We start from the raw sequence: 26,961 nt of genomic DNA, 5'->3' as shown, positions 1-26,961 counted from the left end.
TTGTATAATTCTTTATCTAAAAGCGGAAATACAAATTAAGTTAATTAATTTTGGCATCTGTGATTGGTGGATTCAAAAAATCTGCGCTCTGATTGGATGTCGTACATCATTCAACCAATTAGAGCGCAGGTATTATAAAATCCACCTATCCTATTGGTCAAAATTAATGAACTTAAAATGTATTTTCGCTTTTAGATAAAGAATTTTACAAAAAAACGAATTTTATAAAAAATCCTTAAAATTTGATGCAGATTTCAAATCTACTCCCTACATTAAAATTCCGGAAAACTTATATCTCTTAATAGGCAACGAAAACATTATTTGTACCGGTTAAACAACCCATCTTATTCCTGATATAGCTATTTTATTTGCAAAAGATCAATGTATACATTTTGATTTATAACGTGTCAATAAATGTAACAATTAATTTGACACATTTTTATCGAATTCAATTTAATGATAAATTTTAGTTTACACGTTGAAAAAATACATGTTGCTTTAGATACAAAATGAAAAATATACTTTCAATTAATCGAGACTAATTAGAGTACGTTTATTTTTTTAGAATTGTGATTTTAGAAACAAACCTTATTTCATCCAGGGATAAGGGATGGGAAACGTAGGAAAATATTATTTCAGGCCTATTTCAAGCCTAGGCCTATTTCTAGCCTAATAAACCAGTTTTGGGATGGCGCAGTGGTTCGTATAAAACGCTAATGAAAAAGCTGTGTGTGTGTGTGTAGATAAAGTATAGAATCAAATTCAGGTAGCTAGTTTAAAGTAAAAAACATAACTTTTTATAAACCTATATATTAATTGCTTTTGTTAAAATGAAGTTTTTTCTCTCCCAAAATTTTTTTATCTTTTACTTTGGTAATTTGAACTGTCAGAAAGCTATAGTTGGGTTTCCCTCAGACAGATTTTAGTTTGTATTATTTGCATTTTTATTAATGAGTAAAAATTTTATTTGAAAAGAAGGCGTATCAACTTTTTCACTTTTTATTTAAGATAGCTAGCCGGTTCTTTTAGTAAGTAGTAGATGTAAAATTTTTGATAGAATTCAGATATGCAATTGGTTTTTTTGTAGACCTCTTATTTTTTAAGTAATTTAAGTTTTTTAAAAAAATAATTAAGTCGGTTTTAAGGTACTAAAACGCAACAAAATAAAAAAAGAAAATGGCCAGTATGAACAAAAATAGTAAGATCTTTAATTTGACACCTTACTTTTAAAATTCTGTTGAGTAATTATTGAAGAAATAAATTTTTTTAACCTTGGTTTAATCAAAACTTTGAAGTAAAATATAATCTCCCACAGGCATAAAAAATATGGGTTCATATATACCTTTAGAATCAGAAAAATATTACGAATCCATTGTAAGCAAAATTGAAAAAAGTAATAAAATAAAAATAATAAAAATGGCCTAACGTATTATTTTTTACAGGTAACACTTAATTGTAACTATTAAACTAGCCAATCACAAGTCTCAAAAATTGACTAATCGGGAAGCTTAACCTCAAAACCTCAACCAATAGAATTGACAAAAAAAAGGATAATGTTCATAGAATATATACAATAGATACTACAATGAAAATAGTGATACTTACATAACATGTAAAGAACGAAAAATTATGAACAAATATGCTTCAATCTGTTTATAAACTTCAAAACAATGCAGTTAAAAATGCTTTATTGTTTCTTGTGTTTAAAAAATATCTGTTACATTGTATGTATATTTATTTAGGTTTATTTCAAGTTTCAAGTTTTCAAGTTGTTCAACCCTTTAAAGCCGAAAATTATGATTCTTAAACTAAACTTATATTTTTTATTATAGTTTTATAAAACTTTTTCAATTTAGCTTACAATGGATTCATAATATTTTTCTGATTCTAAAGTTATATATGAACCCATATTTTTTATGCCTGTGGAAGATTATATTTTACTTCAAAGTTTTGATTAAACCGAGGTTAAAAAAATTGATTTCTTCAATAATTACTCAACAGAATTTTAAAAGTAAGGTGTCAAATTAAAGATCTTACTATTTTTGTTCATACTGGCCATTTTCTTCTTTTATTTTGTTGCGTTTTAGTACCTTAAAACCGACTTAATTATTTTTTTTTAAAAACTTAAATTACTTAAAAAATAAGAGGTCTACAAAAAAACCGATTGCATATCTGAATTCTATGAAAAATTTTACATCTACTACTTACTAAAAGAACCAGCTAGCTATCTTAAAAAAAAAGTGAAAAAGTTGATACACCTTCTTTTATTGCTAATTAAAATTCAAAATAAATAAATCAATATGCACTTGGGTAACATTCTATCAAGTTCTTTGGATACTATTATGTAGTGATATATTTGTACTGTGTTGTATTGTACATATTATATTAGGGTTAAGGTGTTGTATCAATTCCGTATTAAATTTTTAAAATTCAAAATACAACATATAATTTATAAACTACCAAATGAAAATTCGTAGCTACCTTCTTTCCAAAAAATAATCCCGTTATTTTTGTTTTTTCTATATGGCCCTTTTTTAATGTTTATCTCTAAGCAGATTTAATAATTAAGCTAATGTGATCTAACACCATTTATATTTATTTTTTAGTAGCAGACGAAATCATTATTTTTTCTAGAATTGTCTGCTTCTGAAATTTCCGCCAATTGGTGATTGGTTGTTAAAAACAGGCCGATTCTTATTGGTTTAGAGCGATAGCTACTTGGGAGCGTCCGCCAGTTTGATAGGAATTTGTAATAGTTGCAATATCCCTTTAGAATCTAGGCCGGGGCCTAATTAATGGCCAGGTTTCCTATCCCTTATCCCTGTATTTCATCTGATATTTAGCTAGTAAAATGTGTAAATAAACGAGATTTGATCAATTTTCGTTTTTAATTTTATCTTTGAATTAGAAGTTCATTGTCATTAAATACAGTTAGATTATCTGGGTAATTTGAAGTATAAATAAATACACTGTTAGTATTGTCAAAATAAGGGGGGGGGTTTTTAATGCAACCATCTCGTAATCAGTGAGCAAATGGCACTTAGAATTCGAATTTCGAGCTGAAATTTTGCATGAGTAATCCTTGGTAGGTCTATTTTCCCTAAATCGAACAAAAAGTTGAAAAAGTAACGGCTGGCGGCTGGCAGCTCAGCCGTTTAGCCGTTTTTTGCCTATTTTTAGGGCAAATTCATCATTAATTACGTAGGAATCAACTTTTAAAAACATATTTTTGGTTTAATTCATGTTAAATGATAGCAATAACCATTTTTTAAATTTCTAGTACCAGCTGCTAAACGGCTAGAACCGGCTGAAACGGCTGGGAGCGGCTAAGAGTATGAAGAGTAGATAGGGCTTGTGACATGTCTAGGGGTAGGTTTTTATGGGTGCTGAGCTCAAAAATGCTACCAAAAATAGTGGCGGCCAATGCATATGGCAGCTGGGTAACAGCTGCTGCTCAGCTGCGAGCGGCCAAAATTAGAATGAGTAGATAGGGCTTGTGACATGTCTAGGGGTAGGTTTTTATGGGTGCTGAGCTCAAAAATACTACCACAAATAGTGGCGGCCCATCCATGTGGCAGCTGGGTAACGGCCACAGCTCAGCTGGGAGCGGCCAAGAGTAGAATAAGTAGATAGGGCTTGTGACGTGTGTAGTGGTAGGTTTTTATGGGTTAAGATAGGTATTCAAAGTAAATAAAATCTTTTCATTATAACTCCGAATTCAATTCATTGCTTTTGGATTAAAACAAGTTATGAGCCATACTGAATTATCATGCATAGTATCGTATTAAGAATAGGTATACATAAACTTTTCTAAACGCCGCGTAAATACTTAAACTGGAGCACTTTTCTTTGCGTAGTTTACGTATTAAAATTTTCCTTAAAAGGTAAATCACCAATACAGAAACGACTTTATGGAATATTTTTACAATGGAAAGTAAAATTATAAAATATAGGCAGTGTCGCAGCAACAGATTAAACAGGGACAGCAACATCCATAAAATCGAGGACAAAAACAAACAAACGAACATTAAAAGAAGCCGAATACTATTTTGTAATCTGAACAAAAATTTTATGTAAATATTATGTTTAAAAGCTTTAATATAAGATAATTGAAATCAATAAAGAATGAATAAATTATGAGAGACTACATGTTGCCTAATTGTTTTAAGAATCACCCAAAATAACTAAAGTTTCTAAGACATTTAATAAGCCCATAATAACGATCAGAGCTATTTGTTAAAGACGGACTAACCATAATTACAGGAAAGCATCATTTTTAAAACACCTCAACAGTACAACATTCTTTGTAAAGGCCAAGCTTCTCAATTAACGGGGCTGTGCGTTAGTAGGCAGAGGTAAAACAGTCACTTTTCTCCTTTTAAGACTTTTAAAAACTATGCAGATCCTAAAAAAAACATAATTTCCTCACAATTTCAGCAGCCCAGAAAATTGATTCATTAAAGTAGACAGCTTTTACCTTATTAAAAATACTATCTAGGTATTTACATTTGAATTCGTTCTTGATGTATTATAATAGGTTTGGCTGCGCTTTTATAAAATGAGTTAACCTTGTCAAAAAAAAAACAGTAGCACGTGCAAAAAATTCCTTTTGTCTTTTGTACATAATTGGGGTATAGGTAGATACCTCTGATCATTGTTTTACGGAATTTATAAATTGTTGGCTATATTTAAGACTATGATTATTTACAGAAATTGCAATTTACGTAAATAATTTACTTATCTCTTTTATTAAATCATTTAATAGAAAATAAGACTTAAAAGAATTTGGCCTGCAATTTGTGTACAGTCACACTCACATAGTTTATCACTATAGTAGAAATGTTTACAATATTATTTTTATCCAGGGATCTAAAGGGGAAAGACAATAGCCGATAAATTGATGTTAACCCCCAATCAGCAATACATAAATTTACCCCTCCTGTAGACTGTAGATTACACAAGTGGTTCAAACGTTTGGACACTCATATTAATGAACCAACCAATCAAAAAACAACTAAAGTCCCCAAAGTTGTAAAGCCAACGAATTAAAAACATTATTATTAAACTTTGGGGGACTGGTTTAATAATAGCCCAATGTCCCCTCACTCCCTGATTTTAATCACACATTACGTCTCAGAAAAAAGAATGCACATTGTTTTTGTTCTATGTAAGGCTCGGCAACTGTGTAGCAGCCATGAGTCAGGCGTTTTTAACTCAAAAAGAACCCAAATGAATTTTAAGCGCAGCTGCCGAGCTCTGAAAAATTCAAGTTTTGGAGTAAGATTTATTTTATATTCTTTAGTTTTCATAAATGAATTTAAATCCCCTTGAATAATAGGAATAGTTAATTATATTATAGCAGTTTTTAATTAATTCCAATTTTAAGCCAACAAAAAGTGATCAATTTAACAAAAAAAAATGACTCTATACCGGTATTAATTCGGCGGAAACAAACCTGATTAGAAGCCATACTGGAAACTAAATTGTAATGGTAAAATAGGCTAGATATGCAATACTGATATCATTCTTACGGTGAACTTACAGTTTACCATGATTTTGATGATTAGATTAAAATATAAAATGACCATTTTAATCTTGAAGCAGCTTTTCTGACATGTACTTTTAGTATATCGCTCTACTTCTTGTATTTATGTTCGCTACTGTTGGAGGTTATTGTATTTGGTTATAACTTAACATGACAATAACTATTATCACCGTAGCACTGTAAATTATAACCAAAACATGAGTTCTTACAACCATTAAAAAGAAAGCAAAATATTCAGGGAAGAAGATAAAATAACGAGAATAATAATCTACAACCTTTTCCTCCCCCCACAAATTGAACAATTGAATACAAAGGAAGAATTTCACACAGGACAAATGGGAGAATATTTATGTTCCTTAATCCCTGAAAATAATGGTTTATTAAGGGAGGAAAAGGCCATTGGGCTGTTGATTACACTAGTCCCCAAAGTCGTATAATAATGTTTTCTTATTCCTAGGCTAAAAAACCTTTGAGACTTTTATTGAATTTTGATTGTTTGGTTCATTTAGTCGAGTGTACAAACAATTCAACCACTATTTGTACAGAAGAGGTAAAGTTTTGTGTATCATCATTAGGGGATGTAGAATAATTTATCGGTCTTTGTCTTATCCCTTTAGATCCCTGGGTTTATTGCATTTTGCAGCGGTTGATCATTAAACTTTCTTTAATAAAATATTTACATTATGTAACCATTAAGCAAATTATAGAATATTTTAACATAAAATATCCGCGGCAATAGCCTAATTGGTAACCTGTATGCTTGCTTTCGAGTAGGGTTTTAACCACCCGCGTCATACTAGAACTGCGGCTGCTATATCAGGCGCGCGACACCTATAGTAAGAATGGGGGAAATGACTGGGCCCATAATCAGGACTAACTCATTACAATGCAGTTAGGACTTACAGTTCGTACAATCAAATGGTTGGTTGTCTATCGGGCGAATGGACGCTTTAATCCGCAATTACAAGTCGCGGAGTATGTTTTAAGGTGCGTGGAGAGGTCTAGAATCCAAAGCGACATTTTCTACATGTTCAAAATACCCCTATCGTAATAGTGGAAGGCAAAAGCCTAGAAAAGTTATCGAAAAAGTGTATATTCGACTACGTCTAAATTTTATAAATGTTTCACCTTAAAAACAGAATAATCCTCTATTATTTTAGGCTTTATTGCCTTATATAAAACAGGTTTAAAGGATGATTTTTCTGGTTTATCCTTATACAAATACTCACATTTACTAAATCTTTCTCTTCTGTAGCTTGCATCATATTCATCACGCCTGTCTTGAAATAAATCAAGATTAGTGGCCCCAATTATGACCACGTCCACCATTGCAAACTACTATATAATTCACTTTGATTGTCCGTCCGTAACGCTATGCGGAATGCGATTTTTTCGGCTGCTATTGAAGAAAGACTGTTGAATTTTTGGTGAATATTCCTTTTATCAATGAGCATCTAGTGTATAATTAACTTTGTTCTTCAGTCTGTCGTTTATGTATAAAATGAGCAACAAAATATCTAAAAAAAAATATAGGAATAAAGTACAACCAACAAGCGAAATAAATCTAAAATAGTATTTGGGTGGCAAATGGAGAGGTCGTCAATTTATGATGTGTTGCCCCCAACGACAGCTGAAAAACACGTGTAGGTTTCATGATTTTTTCCCGAATTTATTTCGTTATTGGTATAAGCTGAAAAAAATAAGCTCAAGTTTCTCGAAGACATCTTTAAGTTAGCTCAAATATTATATCATTTTAAACCATACCTTCTTCTATACTCTATACTCTAAAAGCCGTACAATTCAACTTTGCCTTGATTCATTTTCAGATAGGCGTATAATACACAAGTAGGGGACATTTAACACTGTTGATAAGTGTCCAAACTTTTCAACCAATAACTTTAATGTGGCACTTTTGTTTATTATCATTAGAGATTAAAACAATTCATCATCCATTGTATTATCCCTTGAGATCCCTGGTTATCCATTGCATATTTGGCATATACATAATCGAGGCTTTTTCTGAAAAATAGGTTATCGTGATATATTTACATACACGACATATTATTCAATACCAAACACAAAGAACTAATATTGATTTTTTATGCATGTAGTATATTACTTATGGCGATAACACTTAATATCCATAGTAAAAAACACAGAATTTTCAAGAACAAAAATAATTTTAAAAAAGTCAAAAAATGTTATTTAAGCAGTGGTTTCTACGTTCTTCTTCACAAACAAATGTTTAAAATGCCACATGATGAAAATAGAAAAAAAAACTAACATTTGTAAATGCATAATTTACTACAAAAAATTCTTAAAAATACGCCTAGCTATACAACACAAAAAGTAGAAGTACAAAATACAGGAATTTTCAACAAACCAAAAATACAAAGCTCAAAAAAACAAAATAAAAAAGGAAAAAATATTAAAGATTATTTTGTCAGTTATGAGTAGGTCGTTAGTTTGATATAATTATGAAAACGGTAAAACATAGAATATTGGTTCATGTGTTGTGCCTCAAAATATCCAATTTCAAGGATCACTGTTTGAATTGTGAATGAAACCATTCGTGTAGAAATGGCTCAGTACCAGCCTCTATTTCCATATTCAGGCCACTATCAGGAACCCATGACAACCTGTACACCTTAGTCACGCTGTTCTCAACTATTGTCTCCTTCAAGAAAGTGAGCACATCCAGCAGAAAATTAAAACAGACATTGTCTTTCCATCCTAGGGCACTTCTTGCGCATTCTTGGACAGGGATCTTCTGAACATGTCTAACCACGCCATCCGTGTCTTTCCACCCAACTATCACATCTTGAGTGCCAACTAGAAAGCAATTAGCCCACCAGTGCAGGAATTTAACCTTGCGAAGAAATCTTTCTTGGCCAGGATGGCGTATCGCGTTACTGGTATGAATCTTTACAAACTTATCCGCCTGCAAAGGAATGGTATTATCTTTTGCAGCATTTGGATCCATGTATCCATCCAACTCAGCACCATACTGTACACGAAAATTGCCAATTTGGGATACAAACATGCCTATAAATGCAGATTTTTCACAGACAGGCTCATCTTCGGGCGCATTCTGGCAACTATTATTTGCAGTGGTAGTCAGGAGGGTCTCGAATTTGTATCCATAATACGAAGATCTGTTTCGTTCTTCTGATTTTACATCATTGAAGTTTTCAGGTGTTTTTTTTTTGGCAATAAAAATAGTGTCTTTCCATTTCTGAATTCTTAGCACCCATCCTTCTTTCTCATATGGAGTTAGCATAATGTTCCTGAAATTTCCGCGAAATGTGAGGAAATCTGCACCAAATATCTGACTTTTAGACTCGTCATAGCGATGTCTATTAGCCAAAATCCAACGTAGCACATAATTCATATACTCATCTTGTTCATATACTTTCCTTATTCTGTGTGTTTTATTTTCATCATATCCAATGTTAAGATCAAAACTTTTCCCTTTAGCAAGAATCTCATTTTCTGGTTTTAGTATCATTAGCTGACTCCGGTCATGCACAAATTCTTTGTTTTGGTCCAGAGACAGTCCACCAACTATCTTTGGATACACAAAGTAGGGAAAATCCCTATCCAAATCTCTTGGATCATAAGAAGGAAGATCGTAGCTAGACATTGCTTTTTCTGAAACTTTTAGTGAATAGAATCAAGCAAAATACACAAATAAATATGATATTAGTATACAGCAAAACTAAACTATAAATCATAAACTCAACATATTTAAGAATATATTTTCACAGGTTATTCATTAAAATAAATAAAGTAATTAAAACTCAAATTTTAAAGTTCATTCAAAAAACCTAGAAAAAAATTAATTATCAATTTACGTAATATGTTACTAAATAATTTAAAGTATCACAAATTGGCAAATTAAAAATGAAAAGTTCTAAAAGGTATTTTTCATGTTTAATAATTTAGATAAAAAAATATAACATAACAAATGTACAGAATATTACACAAAGGAATTTTTAACAAATGGCAAACAAGTAGTACCTATCTATTTAATAGGTATGTATTTAATAAAAAGTAAACAAGGGCGATTAGTCAAATAGTAGCAACGCTGTTTGAAAACTTGAGCTAAACCTGTAACTCTAATAAAAGAATCAAAGAATCCTAGCATATCAGTCAGACTAAAGGAAAGACACGAATACTTAAGGCAGCTTTGCTCTTAAACAAGGACAATTATAAAAACATTAATTTTGAAACAGGGCAGATCGATTAACTTATCATTTATTACATCTATATGTATGATAAGCTATTTTATTTCATTGATTATTTCTTTCATTGATATAGGGTAAGAATAAAAATTGATAATTCACCAACACTTTCAAGCAATGTGTAACAGGAGATTAGATATTAAGGTTTCAAATCTCTAATCTACGAAATACTGGAATTAATATGGTTGTTCAGGGGGATAATAAGGTCCAGGTTGAGGCATCGGCGGGGGATATCCAGGCCCCCCTCTTCTATAGTAAGGGGGCGGCGGTGGTGGGAGAGGTCGATATGGCGGGGGAACGGGTACAGGATAAGGCGGGTGGTCAGGTGGCAGCGGCTGGAGGTGTTCCAGGTGGTCAGGATGGATGTATCTGCCGGCGGCGCCGTACTTTTCCATGTGCTCTTTTGGTACCCTAAACATAAGATTACAGATTAAATGCTGCGAAGATCACATTTTCCATCTGGCATTACCGATGGACTGACAGACTTGATGTGACATGTTGAGCCTTGGCTCGATATGTCGTGTCAATGCTCACTAGATAGTAGACAGACAAAGTTGAACATAAAGTAGCTTCAATTCTAATAATAAAGGAAATGCATAAATATCTATGTTTAAATGGATTTATTATTACTTGCATCTTACACCAGATTACCATCATGTGTTTTAATGAAGTGTAACTTGTAGGCTGGCTAAGACAACAATCCATCCCCTTTAATGGATACTTCCCTACTGGATAAACGAGCAAACCAATAAAAGATGATCATGTTTGCAACCTAAATTGGCGACAATTTATATCCCGTCATAATATGAAATATCAACGTATATTCTAAATCCCTTTAGGTTAATATATCGGTTCAACGGTTAGCGAGATCCTTCGGTACAGATAGACAGACACGCACACCGATATACAGAATTCCTGTTACTTTATTATAAGGATAAGTATTTACCTATGCGCTTTCCGTTTCTTATTTCCCTTCTGATCCTTCCTCTTTTCACAGCACTCATAGCTGCAGAAAGCCGCGCCACAATCCCCGCACCCAAATCCTTCCCCCAGGGTGTTGCAGTAGTATTTGTAGCAGCCAATACAGCTGCCGCAGCACATCTTGCAGATGCGCAAACAGGTGAAACAGATCTGGATGCAGTCCTTGAAGGTGGTGAGGAACACGTTGAGGAACCAGAACAGGGCGAAGAGGGCTGCGATGCCGGCTATGATGCCGATGATCAGCGCGATAGTCTTGAAGAACTTCTTGGCCTTTACAGTAGATTTAAAATTATAATATGAAATTTAGAATTCAGTTTTGTAAAAAAATCTAAGAATAGTTATATATTCATAGCACCGTATTATATTTAGACAGCTTACCGCGGATATTAAAATGAAAAAGTATTACCTAAGATTTTTATTTTAAAATTCGTGAAAAAAGTCTGTTATATGATGCAATACGTGATTTCTTAGTGTGGGTAATAACCGGTTCTAATCTAGCAGATATTAATCGTTATCGTAGCCATACTGGAAAAGTGCTTAATTTAAATTTTTGTATTTTTGGTTAAAAGGCACTGTATTTTGTGGAATGCTTTGAAAGGTCGCTAAATATATATTAACTTTATAGGTACATTTTATTTGTAAAAATTGTTCTTACTAAATATTGCTCAAAAGTATTTTTTAAAATCTGTTTATAAAAGCAAAGCAAGAAGCATATACTACTCCTAATTTCGATTAAAAATTTACTGTGCCTTCTCAACGTATCCTCTGATGGCACTACCAATGCCTAGAAAGTCTAACCAGCCCAAGACACTTCTTTTTGTCATGATCCTGGTTTGATTGAATGCTTGCTGCTGATTGTGGTCATATTCAATGATTTCAAACAACTTGTCAGGATTAGATATCTCTTTGGTAGTGATGTCATCCTCGTCAACATAAAGATAAGTCAGATCTTCATTTCTTGCTGCTAATACAATATGGATGTTTTACTTTGTTTTTTTTAGTCTTTGAATAGGTTATCTACATATATCTAAATTTAAGCTTATTGTTTATTGGCAAATTAAAAAAAAATACTTGTCGGCGGTTTCCCTCAAAGTGCTATTCGACCCCCCCCCCCCCCCCGGGTTGAGGTAGTTATATTTTTAGATATGTTTTAATAGACTGGACCATCGTCGTATAAAGTAAATTTTATACTTTTGCTCATTGGTACAAGGAATCTTGACAATGCTTTTTATCCGTCAAATAATGAAGGAGCAGGAAAAATCCCATATGATATTCCTCAGATTTTCAGACGGACCTTCTCAATTATAGAATAAAAATTAAAATTCAGTTTCAATAAAATTGAATTGAAATTAAAAGTAAACATCATGCCTATTGGATACAATTCTTCATGTTGAACTAAATCTTGATTATTAAAATCCTCAATGAAAGCATCACTGACTAATACTCGAGTAGTATTTATAACAGCCTTAACGTTTGGGATAATATGTTAAAAATAGTTTAATATGTTATAAACGTGTAAGCTGTTTCAATTTATATCTAGCATTCGGAGAGAGCTCAAACCCTACAGGGTATTAATAAGCATCAACATTAATATTTGTTATGTTAAAAAAATCATTATTGCATTACTCAAACAAATTAAATAGTGTCACCCATCTGACAATACAGCAGTATGAAAACGGATTTTACGACATAAGAAATGCCATAATTCGGGTGAGGGGATAATTTATCTCCATTGTCCTATTCCTTCACATACAGATTAAACAATTCTTAGCATAAACTCCTTTGTTGAATTTAGATCTTCATCTTGAAGGTTGGGTTGTGGAGGGTTATACCTAAAAGAAAAAATAACGTAGAAGAAAGCAGCAGGAACGGGGGGGGGGGTTACAAAAGATATTTTTTGCAATTATCCAAACATACTACATTGAGTATCCTACCATTTAAAGAATTTTTTTTGTTCGTTAAAATCTCGCTAACCACTTAACCCAGAGTTAACAAAGGTCCCAGCCTAATTTTAGGCTATTTTGGGGGGCTTGGGATTGTTTAGGCTATATTCTGCTTCAACCCCCCCCCCCCCCCCCTCCCACGTCCAATATTAATCCCAGATTCAAGGGTCGTATTAATAAACACTGTATTAAAAAGAAAAATGTTGTGTAGTATTTCAACGACTCATACATCACTTCGTTGTTACCTAGAGCTGTGTAGATAGAAGAGAACAGGTGTTATGATGAGTATGAAGGCAAGGGCGAGGGTAACAACCATCCCACAACAGAAACAACTATAATCAACACATGAGAACATGTTTAATCCTTATAGGTATAAAAGTAACAGGATCTGTGTCTGTACCACACTAAACAATGAACCTTTATGGTTATCGTTTATTGTGTAGCTTTACACAGGTCCTGGGAAGGTTTTATTATGACTATTGTAAGGAAGGGTACCACCACTCCAACAAGAGAAAGAACCAAATATATAAAGCGCCGTCTAGCGGATATTTTTTGGGGGTAAACAACTCATCTTAACATAGATTGAAAAGAAAACATTTTACGTGCCCCTTGAGGCCTTAAGGGGCGTAGTCAATATATATTGTATATACTGAAGTAACTCGATGTGAGTGCAGTGACCTCAATCTCGAAAACGCCATAAATATAATTTTTGGGGATATATCTCACATTGGATTAAGGCTATTAATCTGGGTATTTTTCGCATAATTCTATAAAAAATAGTATAAAAGTATCTTCTAGTTATTCTAAAAATAAAATCAAAATATTGAAGTAGTTTCGCCCCTTGGTACTCTTCTTTTTAACTAGTTGTAAAGTTAAAACAAAAAACTACTAAACATAACTTGCTTTATTTTTACTTAGGTATTTTCTAATTATGAATAGCTTTAAATTAGTTATTAACCTAAAGCAATATTATATTACTTCGCCATTTATAATGAATCTTTGTCTACCCTAAAATTACATCAGCAATATACATCATATGTTCAAGTTCCTGCAATCCAACTCATCAAGCATCCCCTTCGTCCTTCTTCCATACTTAACAGCTGGGCGTCTTTCTGTCATTTTTAAGAATTATTTTCTCATCTTCAAAAAAATTATTTCAAGTTAGAATATTTTTATTTTACCACTATTATAGGTATACCACAATAAACCCGCCGTTTTTTTTATGAAAGATACCAATAGTTGGAGTAACTATTAACTCATCTAAAAATATTTTACCCAATTTTAGCACAACATTCTCTCTTCCCTCCCCTTTTTGGAATTTATGGAAGATGTAAACTAAAGACATAAAAATTACAACGAATTGCCATATTTCTCTGCCATCCTTTAGAATATCTCGATTGTTTACTAAGCTAAGACATTGGTAATTTTTTGGCTGATACCAAGGTTTGGCAACTGACTGTTCAGGGAAATTATTTAACTAAACTATTAATTAAACTGGAGCTGTAGCTGCTGAAACTCCAGCTGCTTAGGTGTGGCATGATGGTCGATCAGGTAATTCTTTGCATCTTGACTCTGCTATTTGGTATTGGCTGCTTTTGATACCTTTTAAGGGTGTATATTCTACAAAGGATCCCCTGCTTAGGGAGATGGGAAAAAAGAAATAAATAAAGTTTACTGAAAATATCAGCTGATACTAACACCAAAGGAGAAATATTTGAAATTCAGCAATAAGCTACTTTTCCCGCTCATCTACAGACCAAATAATCCCTTAGAATGATAAGAAATTTAATTTTAACAAAGGGAGGGGGGTTAATGAGATATTTTTTTTCCAGCAGGGAAAAAAACGATCTTGTGCAGAATATACACTCCTGTTGCCTTTCCAGTTGCCGCATCTGATGTAGATCCAGTTGTTTAAGTTGTACCTGGATTGGCAGGAATCTTGACCTTGGATAAGTATTAAAGAACATAAGCAACAAAAAAATAACTTTTAAAACTGAAATCTTGAATGAAAACACCTGTGCTGAAATGTACTCTCATGTTTGTGTTACCATGGTGGGCATACAAAAAACCCACTTAGGGTTTTTTAAAAACCCATTGAAAAAAAATCATGATTAAATGGCATTTGGAATTCGAATTTAGATCTGAAATTTTTCATGAGTAATCCTTGGTAGGTCTATTTTCCCTAAATCGAACAAAAAGTTGGAAAAGTAACGGCTGGCGGCTCAGCCGTTTAGCCGTTTTTTGCCTATTTTCAGGGCAAATTCATCATTAATTACGTACGAATCAACTTTTTAAAACATATTTTTGGTTTAATTCATGTTAAATGACAGCAATAACCATTCCCATATAAACAACCCCTTAAATAGTGGATGTAAATATTCATTTATTTCCCTGGTATCTCATTTATATCCCTGGTATGATTTTAGAAGATTTTTAATTTTTTTTGGAAGATTTTAGAATTTTTATTAATTACTAAAAGAGAGAAAAATTATACCAGGGAAATAAATGAAATTTAAAAACCAAAATTAAAACACATTTTACTAGCATAAAAATGAGTTTTTGTTTAAATGTGAATGATATTCCTGTCCAGTTTTTGGTTTAGGAATGAATATTTCTTACCCCCGTGAATAAATGATGACCTATCGGTCCATCATTTATTCCCTCAGGTAAGAAATATTCATTCCTAAACAAAAAAATGGACAGGAATACCCCCCCATTTATTCAATTTCTAGTATCATTAGCTACCGGCTACAACCGTTTGATAAGGTTTTTGAACGACAAAAAGTATTAAGTGGAGATAGGTTTCGTGATTAATTTGCTCTTAAAATAGAAAACAATGGCAAAACGGCTAAGCCGCCAGCCGTTACTTTTCCAACTTTTTGTTCGATTTAGGGAAAATATACCTACCAAGGATTATTCATGCAAAATTTCAGATCGAAATTCGAATTCTAAGTGCCATTAAATCATTGATTGCGAGATGGTTGCATTAACCCCCCCCCCCCTTATATAAATGATGCTCTACTTATTGTTCAAATGTTCATGAAATTACTTTCTCTCAAAACTTAATTTCAGAAAACGCTTTGCTACTAAATTGATGATATATAAATTGTGTAAATTACATAATCATAATTGATTTTTTAAACTAAAACATAACAATTTAGGGTTTTATTAAGGGGATGTAAAAAGGGGAAGACCTTAATCATTTCTGGGAGGGGGGGTTGACAGCTTAAGAATAGAGGAGGAGGTTCCATGTTTTGAAGCTTTTAACCTCCCCTCCCCCTTAATAGAATATTTTGTGCACCTTTGTTAATAAGGGTTTATAATCGATCGGAATGCCATCTTTCTACATTATCTATCTTGTTTATTGTGAAATCTTGCTTACCTTTTACCTACAACAACATAAACATTAATATTTCATCAATATATGAAATGTATTTGACTCCTAAATGAAAAAACCCAATAAAACCAAAAAACACTTGAAAACCCAGGGTTTTAAGGGTTTTTTCCCACCCTGTGTGTTACCAAAGGCTTTGTTAAAGTCTAGCTTACGTCAATTACAAAATGGGTTGAAGACTGCTTAACTGCATTAAAGGATATGTAGTTGCCGGCTTCATTGTTAAACACGTCGTCAACAATGTTCTTTTAAGATATTAACCTTAGAATAGAGTAGCTGCACTTCAATAGAAAGATAATGTGTTGGTTATGTTTTCATTAAAGAGGGTCATTTTTTTCGAGTAATTCCGTAAATAGGTTGTAGTCAAATGCTCTTAAGTCAAAATGTTCTTAACTATAACCAAATATATATTCGTGAAATGGTCCATAATTGAGAACAGTTTGACTTAATCAGAACATTTGACTACAACCCATTACCCAACTTTAGGGGATTACGCGAATTTTTTTTTATAATTCAAATCCAGAAAACTTGCGGTTTTTTATTCTCCTATTCGGTTAATAGCGTATCAATCCGAAACGGATTTGGATTGCCATCACTAAGCTTTCTAGGTTGACAATGTTGTTTATACATTCAAATTACTTACCTTCTGAAAGTAAGTCTGAGAAAAACTTTGTCTGTGTGTTTTAAATACTTGACCACACAACTATAGACACGACCAGGTTTGGTCTCTAAAAAGCTCATTTTTCAAGATAAAATCTGCACATCAATTTAGATTAGTCAAACTTCATTTAGGTCAGATTTCATAATCACTTTACATTGTTACTAGAGGCTGTGCGCCTAGCATCTAGGGAGCTCTATATTCAAATGGGTAGATAAGGGACAGTAAAATGGCCTTAAACCATCACAAGGATTAAATCTAAAATTTCAGAAAACTAAATCCAACCCGTGACCTACGGATAGCTCAACCACTTTAGTAGTTATTGAAATCTTAAGCTTCCGGCAAAAAAACTTTACATAACAGGAAAAAAAACAAAGTTTTATTAGACGAATAACAAATGAGTATCACAACAAAATGACATAAAACCAGAAAAATCAATTATACAATTTAATTTATATATAACGCACAAAATTATTAAGTTCTTAATCACATTCACATAATTTTTCTAAAAAATAAGTATTCATAGCCAAATTTGATGCTTGCATTCTTTAGATGCAGCTTTTTTAAGACTACTCTTAATTATAATTTATTCGAATACAAGGGAAAATTGGGCAAAGCATAAAATGGAAAAGCGCAAATGTGGTTTTATTAGAATCTTTAAGATAATAACTAGATCTTATTTATTAGTGGAATTTATAGTTGGTTTTTTTTAGCACTTTCTGCAGAACCAATAGTAGCTCTGGTACTTTCAATATTGGACACATTGTCTTCAGCCTTTATTGTTGATGCATCTATATTACTTGCAGCTGATGGTACTCTAGTTTTAGAAATTAAACGAGTAGATTTGGGTGAAGGCGAAGCAGGACGTACGTGTAGATGTAAGTAACGGCAATGGAGGACTTGTTTAGGTGAAGGAGAAGCAGGACGTGTAGATGTAGAATTAGATGATATTCCAGTTATGCTTCCCACGTAGATCCAGAAGAAGATTCCGCACAACCTTTTTGTTCTAAGAAGTTATCAGCTCTGATGTTCTTATTAGCTTAACAAATAATGAAAAGTGAAATTCAGCTTATAAAATAACAGCACACCATAGAACGATGTCTAAGGGGAGGGGTAATATCCAACTTCACTCCCCAAAAAAAACCTAGTAAAAAAGTCAGAGCTCTTAGTTTTAATGATACCCCCATCGCCGTAATAAATGAGGTCCATATTAGACAGCTAAATTGACAAAGGGAGAGGTCATTTTCTAGTAAATCCCGTAAAGGTGTGTGTTATAAGGCCTAAAAATAGTAGTAGAACGATAAGGTGCTCTATATATTTGTATTTCCTATTGAATAGAACAATAGGGAAGAAATTTTTTTTTTTTTTTTTTTGATAACCGTACCTGGAATATCTGAAATTTTTATCAAACGCTTTGTTTGGCTCAAACTGACACAAATAAAAAAAAATATAATTATAATAAATCAACCTGTAAAGAATGACTTCTTCCTTTGTTTAATGGTATAGATTGTTCTTAACCTTTACCTTGTACCTATAGAAAACATTATTATTATAATTATATTTTTTTTTTTAATTTTTGTCAGTTTGAGCCAAACAAAGCGTTTGATAGAAATTTCGTATTTTTTTTAGATAATCCAGGTACGGTTATCAAAAAAAAAAAAAAAATTTCCCTATTGTTCTATTCAATAGGGAATACATATATCTAGAGCACCTTATCGTTCTACTACTATTTTTGGGCCTTATAACACACACCTTTACGGGATTTACTAGAAAATGACCTCTCCCTTTTTCCCTGTCAATATATCCATATTTCCTATATCCATTAATATACATTACCTTCAATCCCAACTAAGGAGATTAACACAGCAAAATAAAACCATTTTATTTTCATTTCTCTTAAAAAATAGAATTCATGTAGGTATACATTTATAGTAAGATACACACAACCTCGTGTAGATATGCTTAACATGAATGATTCAACAAAATATTCATACATTCTTTTTTCTTTATAATTAAGTAAAATGATCTCTGTCTGTGGGTGTTTACTGAAGGATCTCGCTAACCACTGAAGATATGTTTCTCCTTTACAGGGTAGCTTCTCAAAGATCCTTGGGAAGGTACCACAACTTTTTAAGGGAAATCACCAGGAGAAAAAAAATGACCCACCATAAAGGGGGGGGGGGGGCGAAAGTGACACTTTTTGAAACCAAAACTAAAAGTCAAAGGAACTCAACTAAAAAAAAGAGTTACAGGTCTGAGATTTTGCATGGTAGTTGCTTAATAGGGGTACAATATGGAACTATGAAGAAACGGCGGCGCAACCGCCGAAAACCGACGAGAAAAGGCAAAAAAAAAATTTCGGCGGGAAACGGCGGTTTTCCCCTATAAAGCAACTGCCATGCAAAATCTCAGACCTGTAACTCTTTCTTAAGTTGAGTTCCTTTGTTGACTTTTAGTTTTAGTTTCAAAAAGTGTCACTTTCGCCCCCCCCCCTTTTAAAAAAAACTTTCTTTTTTAACTATATTTTGATAGAGGGAGGGCGTAGCCGCTAGTATAATATACTTCTAAAACGTAGTATAAAGATTCGTAAACCCCTGAACATTATTTCTTTTTATGTCCGTCTGTTATGCGCCTATTTGCGTAGCTATTCTTATTTTCACATTCAAAAGTTTTGCTACTCATGGATAATTCATCCTAGATCATAATCATTTTAATCAATTACAGTTAACAAAAAATAATTTCCAATGGGTAATAAATTATAAGAAACCATATGGTATGAGTTTATTGAAATATAAAGTGACTATCTACAAAATAACAACAAAAAGTGCATAATCATAGAATTTTACATTCTTGTTCAAAAATCAAAATATTATTATTCTTGGTTCTTTTAACGAACTTTTTATGAATAAGTGTGAATTTCATTTGATTTTAGTTATATATTCATCAGTTTTATAACAAAATAATTTTCTAATTATCTATTTACTTATAGTAAGAATTTTAAGCATTAGACTTTTAGTAACTGAGAAACTGATAATAAATCCCGGCCCACCATAAAAAAGGAAATTGTAGCTTTCGCAAAATTCCGTAAAGTTGTGAGTAAGATTCGTGTAAAATGCACTTATTAGGTCAAACTGTTTTTAAATATGCGTTTAGTTATACCATGCGTTTGGTAAACATTAAGAACAGTTAGACTTAATAAGCACATTTGACTGGAAGCTTTCTTTTAATTTTACGGAATAATGCGAAAGCTACTATTCCCTTTGTTTGAGAAAAGAATTATGAAATGATTGATTAAAATTTGAGGGTAAAAAATTTATAAATCAAAAATAAACTAACCCAAAGAAAATCTAAAAAGAATTAAAATTATACTTTAATTTTATTATTTCTAGTTGTGCTTTACAGCTGGGGTGTATTTTCTGCACAAGATTTATTTTTTTCCCCGGCTACAATTTTTTTAATTTTTTTCCTCTCCTAGTTTTTTCTTACTAAGAACGGAGAAAATTGGAAAAATATTTAAAGAACTCTATATTTTATTTATTTTATCCCTCCTACCACACAATTTTTTTAGTTTTTTTTTCACCAAAGAGGAGGGGGAAATGGAAAAAATATTTCAAGTTTTCCTAATTTTTGCATTTTTTCCCCCTCCAACCACTTACTTTTTATTTTTTTACCCCTACAACCCCCCCTCCCCCTTGAGCCGGGTCAATTTTGAAAATATACACCCCTGTATTTTACGCATATGGATCAATTTATTTTTTATTTTTTGAATTTTTTCCTCACCTTGAAAGGGGATCCCATGCAAAATATAAACCGTATAAACGTAAACTAGATATTGCATTTAAACATAAGTAGGTATGCAAAGTCACTCTGAAAGTCAGCTTAGAAAAGTTATAAAAAAAACAAAATATAAGATAATATAAAGATTGTTTACAATTTAAACGATTTTATAACAAAAAAAATGCCAAACTGAAATATATGTCACGAAATATATGTGAATGGTGTTTATTTGCAACATGGTTAAATTCACTACCTAAAAAATCACGTCTCGTGTATTTTTTACGCATTTTTAAACGCGGCAAATCGATACTGAAATGTTCGGTTTGCACAACATAACATGATACCATGCCCGCTGAGGTTGTTTCATAATATTTTAACTCCTACTTCTGCTGCGCCGTTTCGAGGACTTTGCAGGCACAGCTCCCGCTGCCATAACGCGACGGTTTCGTGCTTCCTCTTTCTTCGCAATAACCTCTTCTGATAGTGGTTTCCAGTAGAGGGCCGGGGTGGCCTTGGTTTTATTAAATAGCTCCTCCAAGGATTTTGTTTGAACAGGTCGTGGTGCTGGCGAAGAATCTTTCAGATCCCGCCGTTCCCGTGAGCGGCTGCGACGCTTTTCCGACCCCGGCAGTCTGTCGCGGTCCCACTCGCGTACTGGAATAATGCCGCTGCGCGCCCCGTTGCTGACAACAATACGCTCGGCCGCCTCCTCCGCCGACGTTTTGAGGCGCTCCATGTTGTCATGGGTGGTGAAAATAACATGGAGGGGGTTTTTATTGTCTACCGGCCAGGTAACTCCATTCAGAGCCATCCTTGTTTCACTGGCCTCGGCCACACTAGAGAACTGGACACAACATTTGCTTTTTATTTTGTTTAGCCAAAAATCTTGGATTGTGCCTGTTCGTTTCAACATTTCCTGTTACAACAAATTAGATGTAATTTCATATTTGTATACCTACCTAAATGTTGTTTAATCTAAAATTACTAACGTTAATCAGTACCTAACCTAAAGAACTTATTTATTACAAAGCATTTAGCATGGATGTTTAATTGTAAAATATCCTTTTCCAAAACTCATAATTTCTTATTAAATAGTTTCTTGTAGGAGATTAACGAGTCTCAACAAAACAAATTTTTTATTTAGCTCTGTAAACTTAATAGCAATCTTTAAATTCTGTAATCGTCAGTTTAAGTGTTTTTTGTGCTACAAATGACGCCAAACGTAACATTTCTTTCATTAATCCTGGAACGCATCCATTAAAAAATGTTTTTTTCCTACTTTTTAAAAATCAAATAAAAGTTGTAGATAACTAGACCCGAAACCCAGGGATCTGATACAAAAAAATTGTCCCTTCTATAGATTACGATTAGTGGTTGAAACACGTGGACACTCAACTTAAAGAACCAACAAATCAAATTAAATAAAAGGCCACAAAATTGTTAAGTCAACGAATAAGAAAAATTTATTAAATAACTTTGGGGACTAGTGTAATAAACAGCCAAATGTATCCTCCCTCCCTGGGTGAAACCACTAGTTGTACAAATAAACGAAATATCATCTAGTTTGTTCCTTAAGTTGATGAGGTGTGAAAGGTCTGACCAGATTAAGAATAAGAATTGTGTCGCTCTCCTCCTCTGTACTTTCTTCCAAGCTTATTCGCTTCCGGATGGATTTATCTGTGTCCTGAAAATAAGTATTTATTATTATAATATTTAATTTTAGTCAAATAGGGTAAGACAATTTATAAGCCCACTTTAGTGAAATAAGCTTTCCTTTCTGAATATACACTTTTTTATGGACCAGAGGCAAAACATCGATTTGAAATGTAGTTTGCTGATCAAATCCCCTATACCTACCCATTGCCTGTTTTATATTATTTGAACGCGTTGAACATTAAGCTAGCTGCGAGCAAAATATACAAAAGTTAAGAATATTTTTTCTTGTATTCATTCAAAACCGATTAATATCCGGTGGATTAGAACCGGTTCCCATCCATACGAAAAAATTATGACTATCAATGTATTATATCCAGTTTTCTACGAATATAAAACTGTTTTTAATCTTATAATTTTATATTTTTTTATATCCTTGGAAGGAACGCTACTTATAATACGATGCGAGAAATAACTAATATCTTGTTCAGTTGATTACAATATTGAAAAACATGCCCCTTCACTGCCCACTCTTACTTGATTTCTTTTCTGTTTAGGCAAAGAAGGTCCAATTTCGTCATCATCCTCGTGGTTATCCCCATTCTTGTGACCATTCTGTAGTCCCTCCTCCTCTCCACCCTCGTCACCAAGCTCAAGATGTTCAGGAATGGCTGCGTCCTTAGTTAACAGGTTGGTGGGGTCAGGTACAATATCCTGCAAATATTACAACTTTGTATGTAACTTATGTAACAAGCGGCTGCGCAATATCATCTAAGGTATCTAGGTATAGCTTAAGGAGGTGGCAGCGAAAATAGTCTACGACCAATATTTAAAAAAAAAATAGCCTATAAACATGTTAGGACAGGGGTGTATATTCTGCACAAGATTCATTTTTTCTTCTGCGAAAAAATAATTCTTCACACCCCCTCCCCCCTGTTTTTTTCCAATGGAAGGAGTAAAAATGGAAAAAAAATTCAATACCTACTCATTATCTTATCCATTTTTTTTTTAACCCTAACAACATATTTTGAAGTTTTTTCCCCCAAATATATGAAAAAAATGGAAATAATTTTTTCGGAGTAGGTAATCCCTATTCTCATTATTTATACCCCTCCCACATTTTTTCATCCCCCTTCCCTTTAGCAGGGGGAAACAGTGTTAGGATATCCCATGTAGAAAATAATCGGTTCAGTGGTTAGACAAACGAAAAAACATTTCTTCCTTATATTAGGTATTCAATTAAATTAACATTTAAGTCTTTAACGATACACCATCCCCTCCCCTCCTACTTAATAAACGAACTGATCAATAAACGACAATCTATATTGACGTCATGTTTTCCCGTCATTAAAACGTATATTATACATCCATTCCTGTTGCATTACCTTTAAAGAATTTGAGGAAACTTCAATATTTTCTGTAGAGCTTTGTCGCGAGGTTTTTGTAGCACCCCAGCCCCTCTTCCTTCTCTCACCACCACTGGCGTCCCCACTTTTATTCCTACCCAACCTCCGCAGGGGTTTCACCTCTCCGGGTTGAGCAGCTGGCATAGGCTAAACAGATATCATAGTATGACACACAAATTCAGAATTATTTCATATAAAATTAAACATTCAAATAAATATAACATTTCTAAGTCATAGCTACAAGTTAAGATTATTTGGCACTATAGACTAGGTAGGTATTAAGCCATGATTTTTAATTAAAAACTTTAAATAATTTTTTTTGTTGATAAAATTAAATACTCCCTAGACGTAATAAATAAAACAAAACAGGTATTAGTAATATATCAAAGGTTCTTATTAAGTATTTTAATATTATAATAATTATCAACCATGATGTATGAAATAAGTTTAGTTATCTAAAAATCGTATATTTTACAAACAATTAAGATGAGTGTATTATATTTTTTCTTAATCAGAAGAAATATCATTCCCAAAACAGCTTAAAATTTACCTTTTCTTCCTCCTTCTTTTCTTCAGACAACTCCTCAAAAGTGACCAAATCTGTCTGATTTATTTCCATGACAAGGGTATCATCCCCTCCCCCCTCTTCACCTCCACCGTCCCCATCAACGCTCCCCTCTTTGCTTTTGTCATCATTCTTGGTATCATTGTCAGCCTTTTGCTCAGTTGCCTTATTTTCCAACTCTCCCTTTTTCTCCTTGTCATCTCTTAGACGTTGCAGCAGTTTTTCTTTTAATCTATTTTCTTCCCTGATACTGGCAGTTTCTTCCTCCTTGGCGTTTTCTGCTTCCATTTCTCGTTTCTTCTCTTCTGCCCGTCTTTTCCTCTCCTCTTCCTGCCACAATTCCTCCTCTCTTTGTTTTCTCTTTTCATCTTCCTCTTTCCTCTTTAATTCTTCTTCTTTTTGGATAGCTGCTTTCCTTACTTTCTCTTCTTCTATCTTTTTTTGTTCTTCCTCTAACTTCCTTTGAACTTCTTTTCTTTTTCTCTCCTCTTCAATTCTTAATCTTTCTTCCTCCTCTAATTTCCTCTTTCTCTCCTCTTGAGCTTGGCGTTCCTTCCTCTCTTCTTCCTCTTTCTTTAATCTTTCCATTTCTTTCTTTTCCTGCTCTTGTTGCAATCTTACTCTCTCTTTCTTTTCTTGCTCTTGCCGTAATCTTTCCCTTTCTTCTTGTTCTCTCCTTCTTTTCTCTTTCTCCTCCTCATCCCGTTTCAATTTTTCAATCTTTTCATCCTCTAATCTATCTTCTTCAGCTTGTCTTTTTTCCTCCTCTTTTCTTTGTTCCTCCCTAGTGGGGGATACACCAACTAGCTCCCTTAGCTCCTGAAGTTCCCTTTCTCTTCGTAAGCACTCCTCTTGACGCTTTAAGGCTTCTCTCGCCTCCTCCTGCTCACGTTGTTGTTGAGCCTCAAGACGACTGGCCTCAATAACATCAATGGTCCCATCGCCGTCAATGTCTTTGCCTTCTTCTTCTTCTTCTTCTGGGTTTACCTAAAAATATCATAAGATCTATGTAATAAGTTTAGAAAATCGTATTCTTGTGATATATTTTCGATTCACATAGCTGGCTTATTTTCACAAAAAAAACATCATGACGACTAATTTAGTGATGTCTAATTGTTTGTTTTTTAATTTAATACAAAATTTTATATATTTTATGGTATACTCATAACTTGTGCATGAAATCATTTCATTTTCTGAAATCCACTTTATACAATATACATCCCTTTGTTAGAATACCTACTTAGCATTTTATGAAGTAAAAAATGTCTACTTTTCGATTTTGCCATTTAAGTTATAACAACAATAATAACCTTTATTTCATTATATTGTCCAATACAAACTAATCAGGCTATTAAAGTTAAAAATGTGATCAATATTGCATCAATCATAACAAGAATATCTTACCATTGTTCAATTGACAATATTACCTCGAGAAATGACTGAAGGCGCTGCAATAATTCATCTTTACGTCCGTTTTTGCTTAATCCCCTCTTCTCGAGTTCCTCTCTAAAGGAAAATGTTAATTAAAATAAAGTACAAACAATGTAGATTAAAAATTTCTGGATCATGGAAAAAGAACCATGTAGCGGGTTTCGTCATATTTTCACAGTAGCCTTTGAAAGGTAAATATATACAGGTTAGGTAAATGTTATTGATTGCTCCTTCGAATTAGGATATTTTCCCTCGATCATAGTTAGAGCCCCCCCCCCCCCTAAAAAAGGGCAAGAAATAGGAGAAAAGCTACTGTAAAAAGACGACGAAACCCGCTACTTCGTTTTCTTTTCAAGACAAAAATTTAAGGATTTTCAAAATTAAGAATTTCAGATTTAAAACTTTGTTGGATTTTATAGTTAGGTAATGGTATGGGGAATTTTTTGTCTCCGGGCCACTAATGTAAATCTACAAATCTATTAAAACTTCACCCTTAACGATCCTGGAGGAAAGGCCGGAGGGTCCTATATTTATGCAATGGTTTGATTTGCTTTATGGTAGCAAAATTTATTAACATCCGATTACTATGAATTAGGTACTTGTGTAATTTGAAATTATGATAGGGTAAACAAAACTGGGATCGATGACATATTTTATTGATACCTAATGAACATCCTTAGACGTATACTTACTTTAAATCTACAACTCTCAGGCTAGAGATTGGTTTCCCTTTAATAGATATTTCAGACATCTTTAGCAATCATTTAAGGATCTAAAATTTTGAGAACATGATAAATTATTAAAGTATAACATTAAAAAATAACTTTTCGAAAAAGAGAACGAACCAACTATTAGTTCATTGTTATTAATTTATCAAGCAAATTACCCAGTTAATGGACTAATTTGACTAAATTAATGCATTGATTGAAATAAATTAACCAGAATCTAATTAAGGCATAATATTAACATTTTAAAGAAGTGCCAACTATATACGTATTTAACAAAACGTTCTTGATAAAAATCTAATATTTACATAAACAAAATAGGCTTTACTACGGGAAAAAGGCTTGTTTTTTATATTTTTAAATATTAAACATAAAAATCAACATTTCTTAAGGTATCAATAACAATTTCATTAATAAAAGGCATTTTTAAAGTAAATAACAAAAATGTAAAATAAACTCGCGGAGGGCCGCTAAGCGCATATTCCAATAGAATGCCGCGATACATCTTTAACTTTACTACCCAGCAAAACATTATCATTTTACGTCAATAATTGAATAAATTATTTTTTTAGCTTATTTTTTATATTAAATTCACTTTAAAAAGCATATTTTTAATTGTATTTTTAAAAAAATTAGGGA

The 26,961-nt window shown here is 32.9% G+C and overlaps 4 protein-coding genes across 7 annotated transcripts in view; all 4 read right to left on the bottom strand.

The window, feature by feature from the left end:
• Positions 1-7,559, bottom strand: part of LOC145322118 (trehalose transporter 1-like protein) — a 43,093-nt gene extending 35,534 nt beyond the window's left edge. The window contains exon 1 of one of the 2 annotated variants that reach the window (XM_080163904.1): positions 7,444-7,559. The gene's annotated coding sequence lies outside the window, so the exon portion shown is untranslated. The remainder of the gene's footprint in view (positions 1-7,443) is intronic. The other variant, XM_080163906.1, reaches the window with a different exon arrangement.
• Positions 7,560-9,197, bottom strand: LOC145322120 (decapping and exoribonuclease protein-like). The gene has a single exon (XM_080163908.1). It carries the CDS (start codon positions 9,186-9,188, stop codon positions 8,088-8,090), a length of 1,101 nt encoding a protein of 366 aa, XP_080020034.1. The 5' UTR covers positions 9,189-9,197; the 3' UTR covers positions 7,560-8,087.
• Positions 9,198-9,202: 5 nt separating this feature from the next.
• Positions 9,203-13,871, bottom strand: LOC145322121 (uncharacterized). Of its 2 annotated transcripts, none has more exons than XM_080163909.1 (7): positions 13,764-13,871; positions 12,959-13,047; positions 12,554-12,602; positions 12,139-12,238; positions 11,520-11,734; positions 10,736-11,040; positions 9,203-10,200 (listed from the first exon to the last, which is right to left on the bottom strand). In XM_080163909.1, exons 1-7 carry the CDS (start codon positions 13,830-13,832, stop codon positions 9,966-9,968), a joined length of 1,062 nt encoding a protein of 353 aa, XP_080020035.1. In that variant the 5' UTR covers positions 13,833-13,871; the 3' UTR covers positions 9,203-9,965. The 2 variants fall into 2 exon arrangements, with proteins under 2 accessions (XP_080020035.1, XP_080020036.1); XM_080163910.1 differs by having other exon boundaries at positions 11,520-11,731.
• Positions 13,872-19,532: 5,661 nt separating this feature from the next.
• Positions 19,533-26,810, bottom strand: LOC145322117 (uncharacterized). Of its 2 annotated transcripts, XR_013880507.1 has the most exons (8): positions 26,290-26,810; positions 25,594-25,672; positions 24,152-25,153; positions 23,581-23,748; positions 22,733-22,909; positions 22,115-22,226; positions 20,632-21,460; positions 19,533-19,747 (listed from the first exon to the last, which is right to left on the bottom strand). XR_013880507.1 is itself a non-coding variant. In XM_080163901.1 (7 exons), the coding sequence occupies exons 1-7, from the start codon at positions 26,346-26,348 to the stop codon at positions 20,916-20,918; spliced, it is 2,142 nt and encodes a 713-aa protein (XP_080020027.1). In that variant the 5' UTR covers positions 26,349-26,810; the 3' UTR covers positions 19,533-20,915. The 2 variants fall into 2 exon arrangements, 1 of the variants encoding a protein (XP_080020027.1); XM_080163901.1 differs by having other exon boundaries at positions 19,533-21,460.
• Between the last annotated feature and the right edge of the window lie 151 nt (positions 26,811-26,961).

The sequence above is a fragment of the Acartia tonsa genome, chromosome 6 (assembly GCF_053477335.1).
Source record: "Acartia tonsa isolate MP-2025a chromosome 6, ASM5347733v1, whole genome shotgun sequence".
NCBI lineage: Eukaryota > Metazoa > Arthropoda > Copepoda > Calanoida > Acartiidae > Acartia > Acartia tonsa.
Note: the sequence above shows the minus strand (reverse complement) of the source record. Positions and strands in the feature narration are given on the sequence as shown.

Bases quoted from the DNA above. Each gene is read 5' to 3' on its own strand.
- LOC145322117 (XM_080163901.1), bottom strand. From the start codon at position 26,348: ATGTCTGAAATATCTATTAAAGGGAAACCAATCTCTAGCCTGAGAGTT. The intron at 25,673-26,289 runs GTAAGTATACGT...ATTTTCCTTTAG, and splicing joins CTGAGAGTTGTAGATTTAAA to AGAGGAACTCGAGAAGAGGG. The intron at 23,749-24,151 runs GTAAATTTTAAG...ATATCTGTTTAG, and splicing joins AAAAGAAGGAGGAAGAAAAG to CCTATGCCAGCTGCTCAACC.
- LOC145322121 (XM_080163909.1), bottom strand. From the start codon at position 13,832: ATGACAGAAAGACGCCCAGCTGTTAAGTATGGAAGAAGGACGAAGGGG. The intron at 12,603-12,958 runs GTAACAACGAAG...TTTTTCTTTTAG, and splicing joins TTCTATCTACACAGCTCTAG to GTATAACCCTCCACAACCCA. The intron at 11,735-12,138 runs GCATGATGTTTA...ATATTGTATTAG, and splicing joins TGAAGAATTGTATCCAATAG to CAGCAAGAAATGAAGATCTG.
- LOC145322120 (XM_080163908.1), bottom strand. From the start codon at position 9,188: ATGTCTAGCTACGATCTTCCTTCTTATGATCCAAGAGATTTGGATAGG.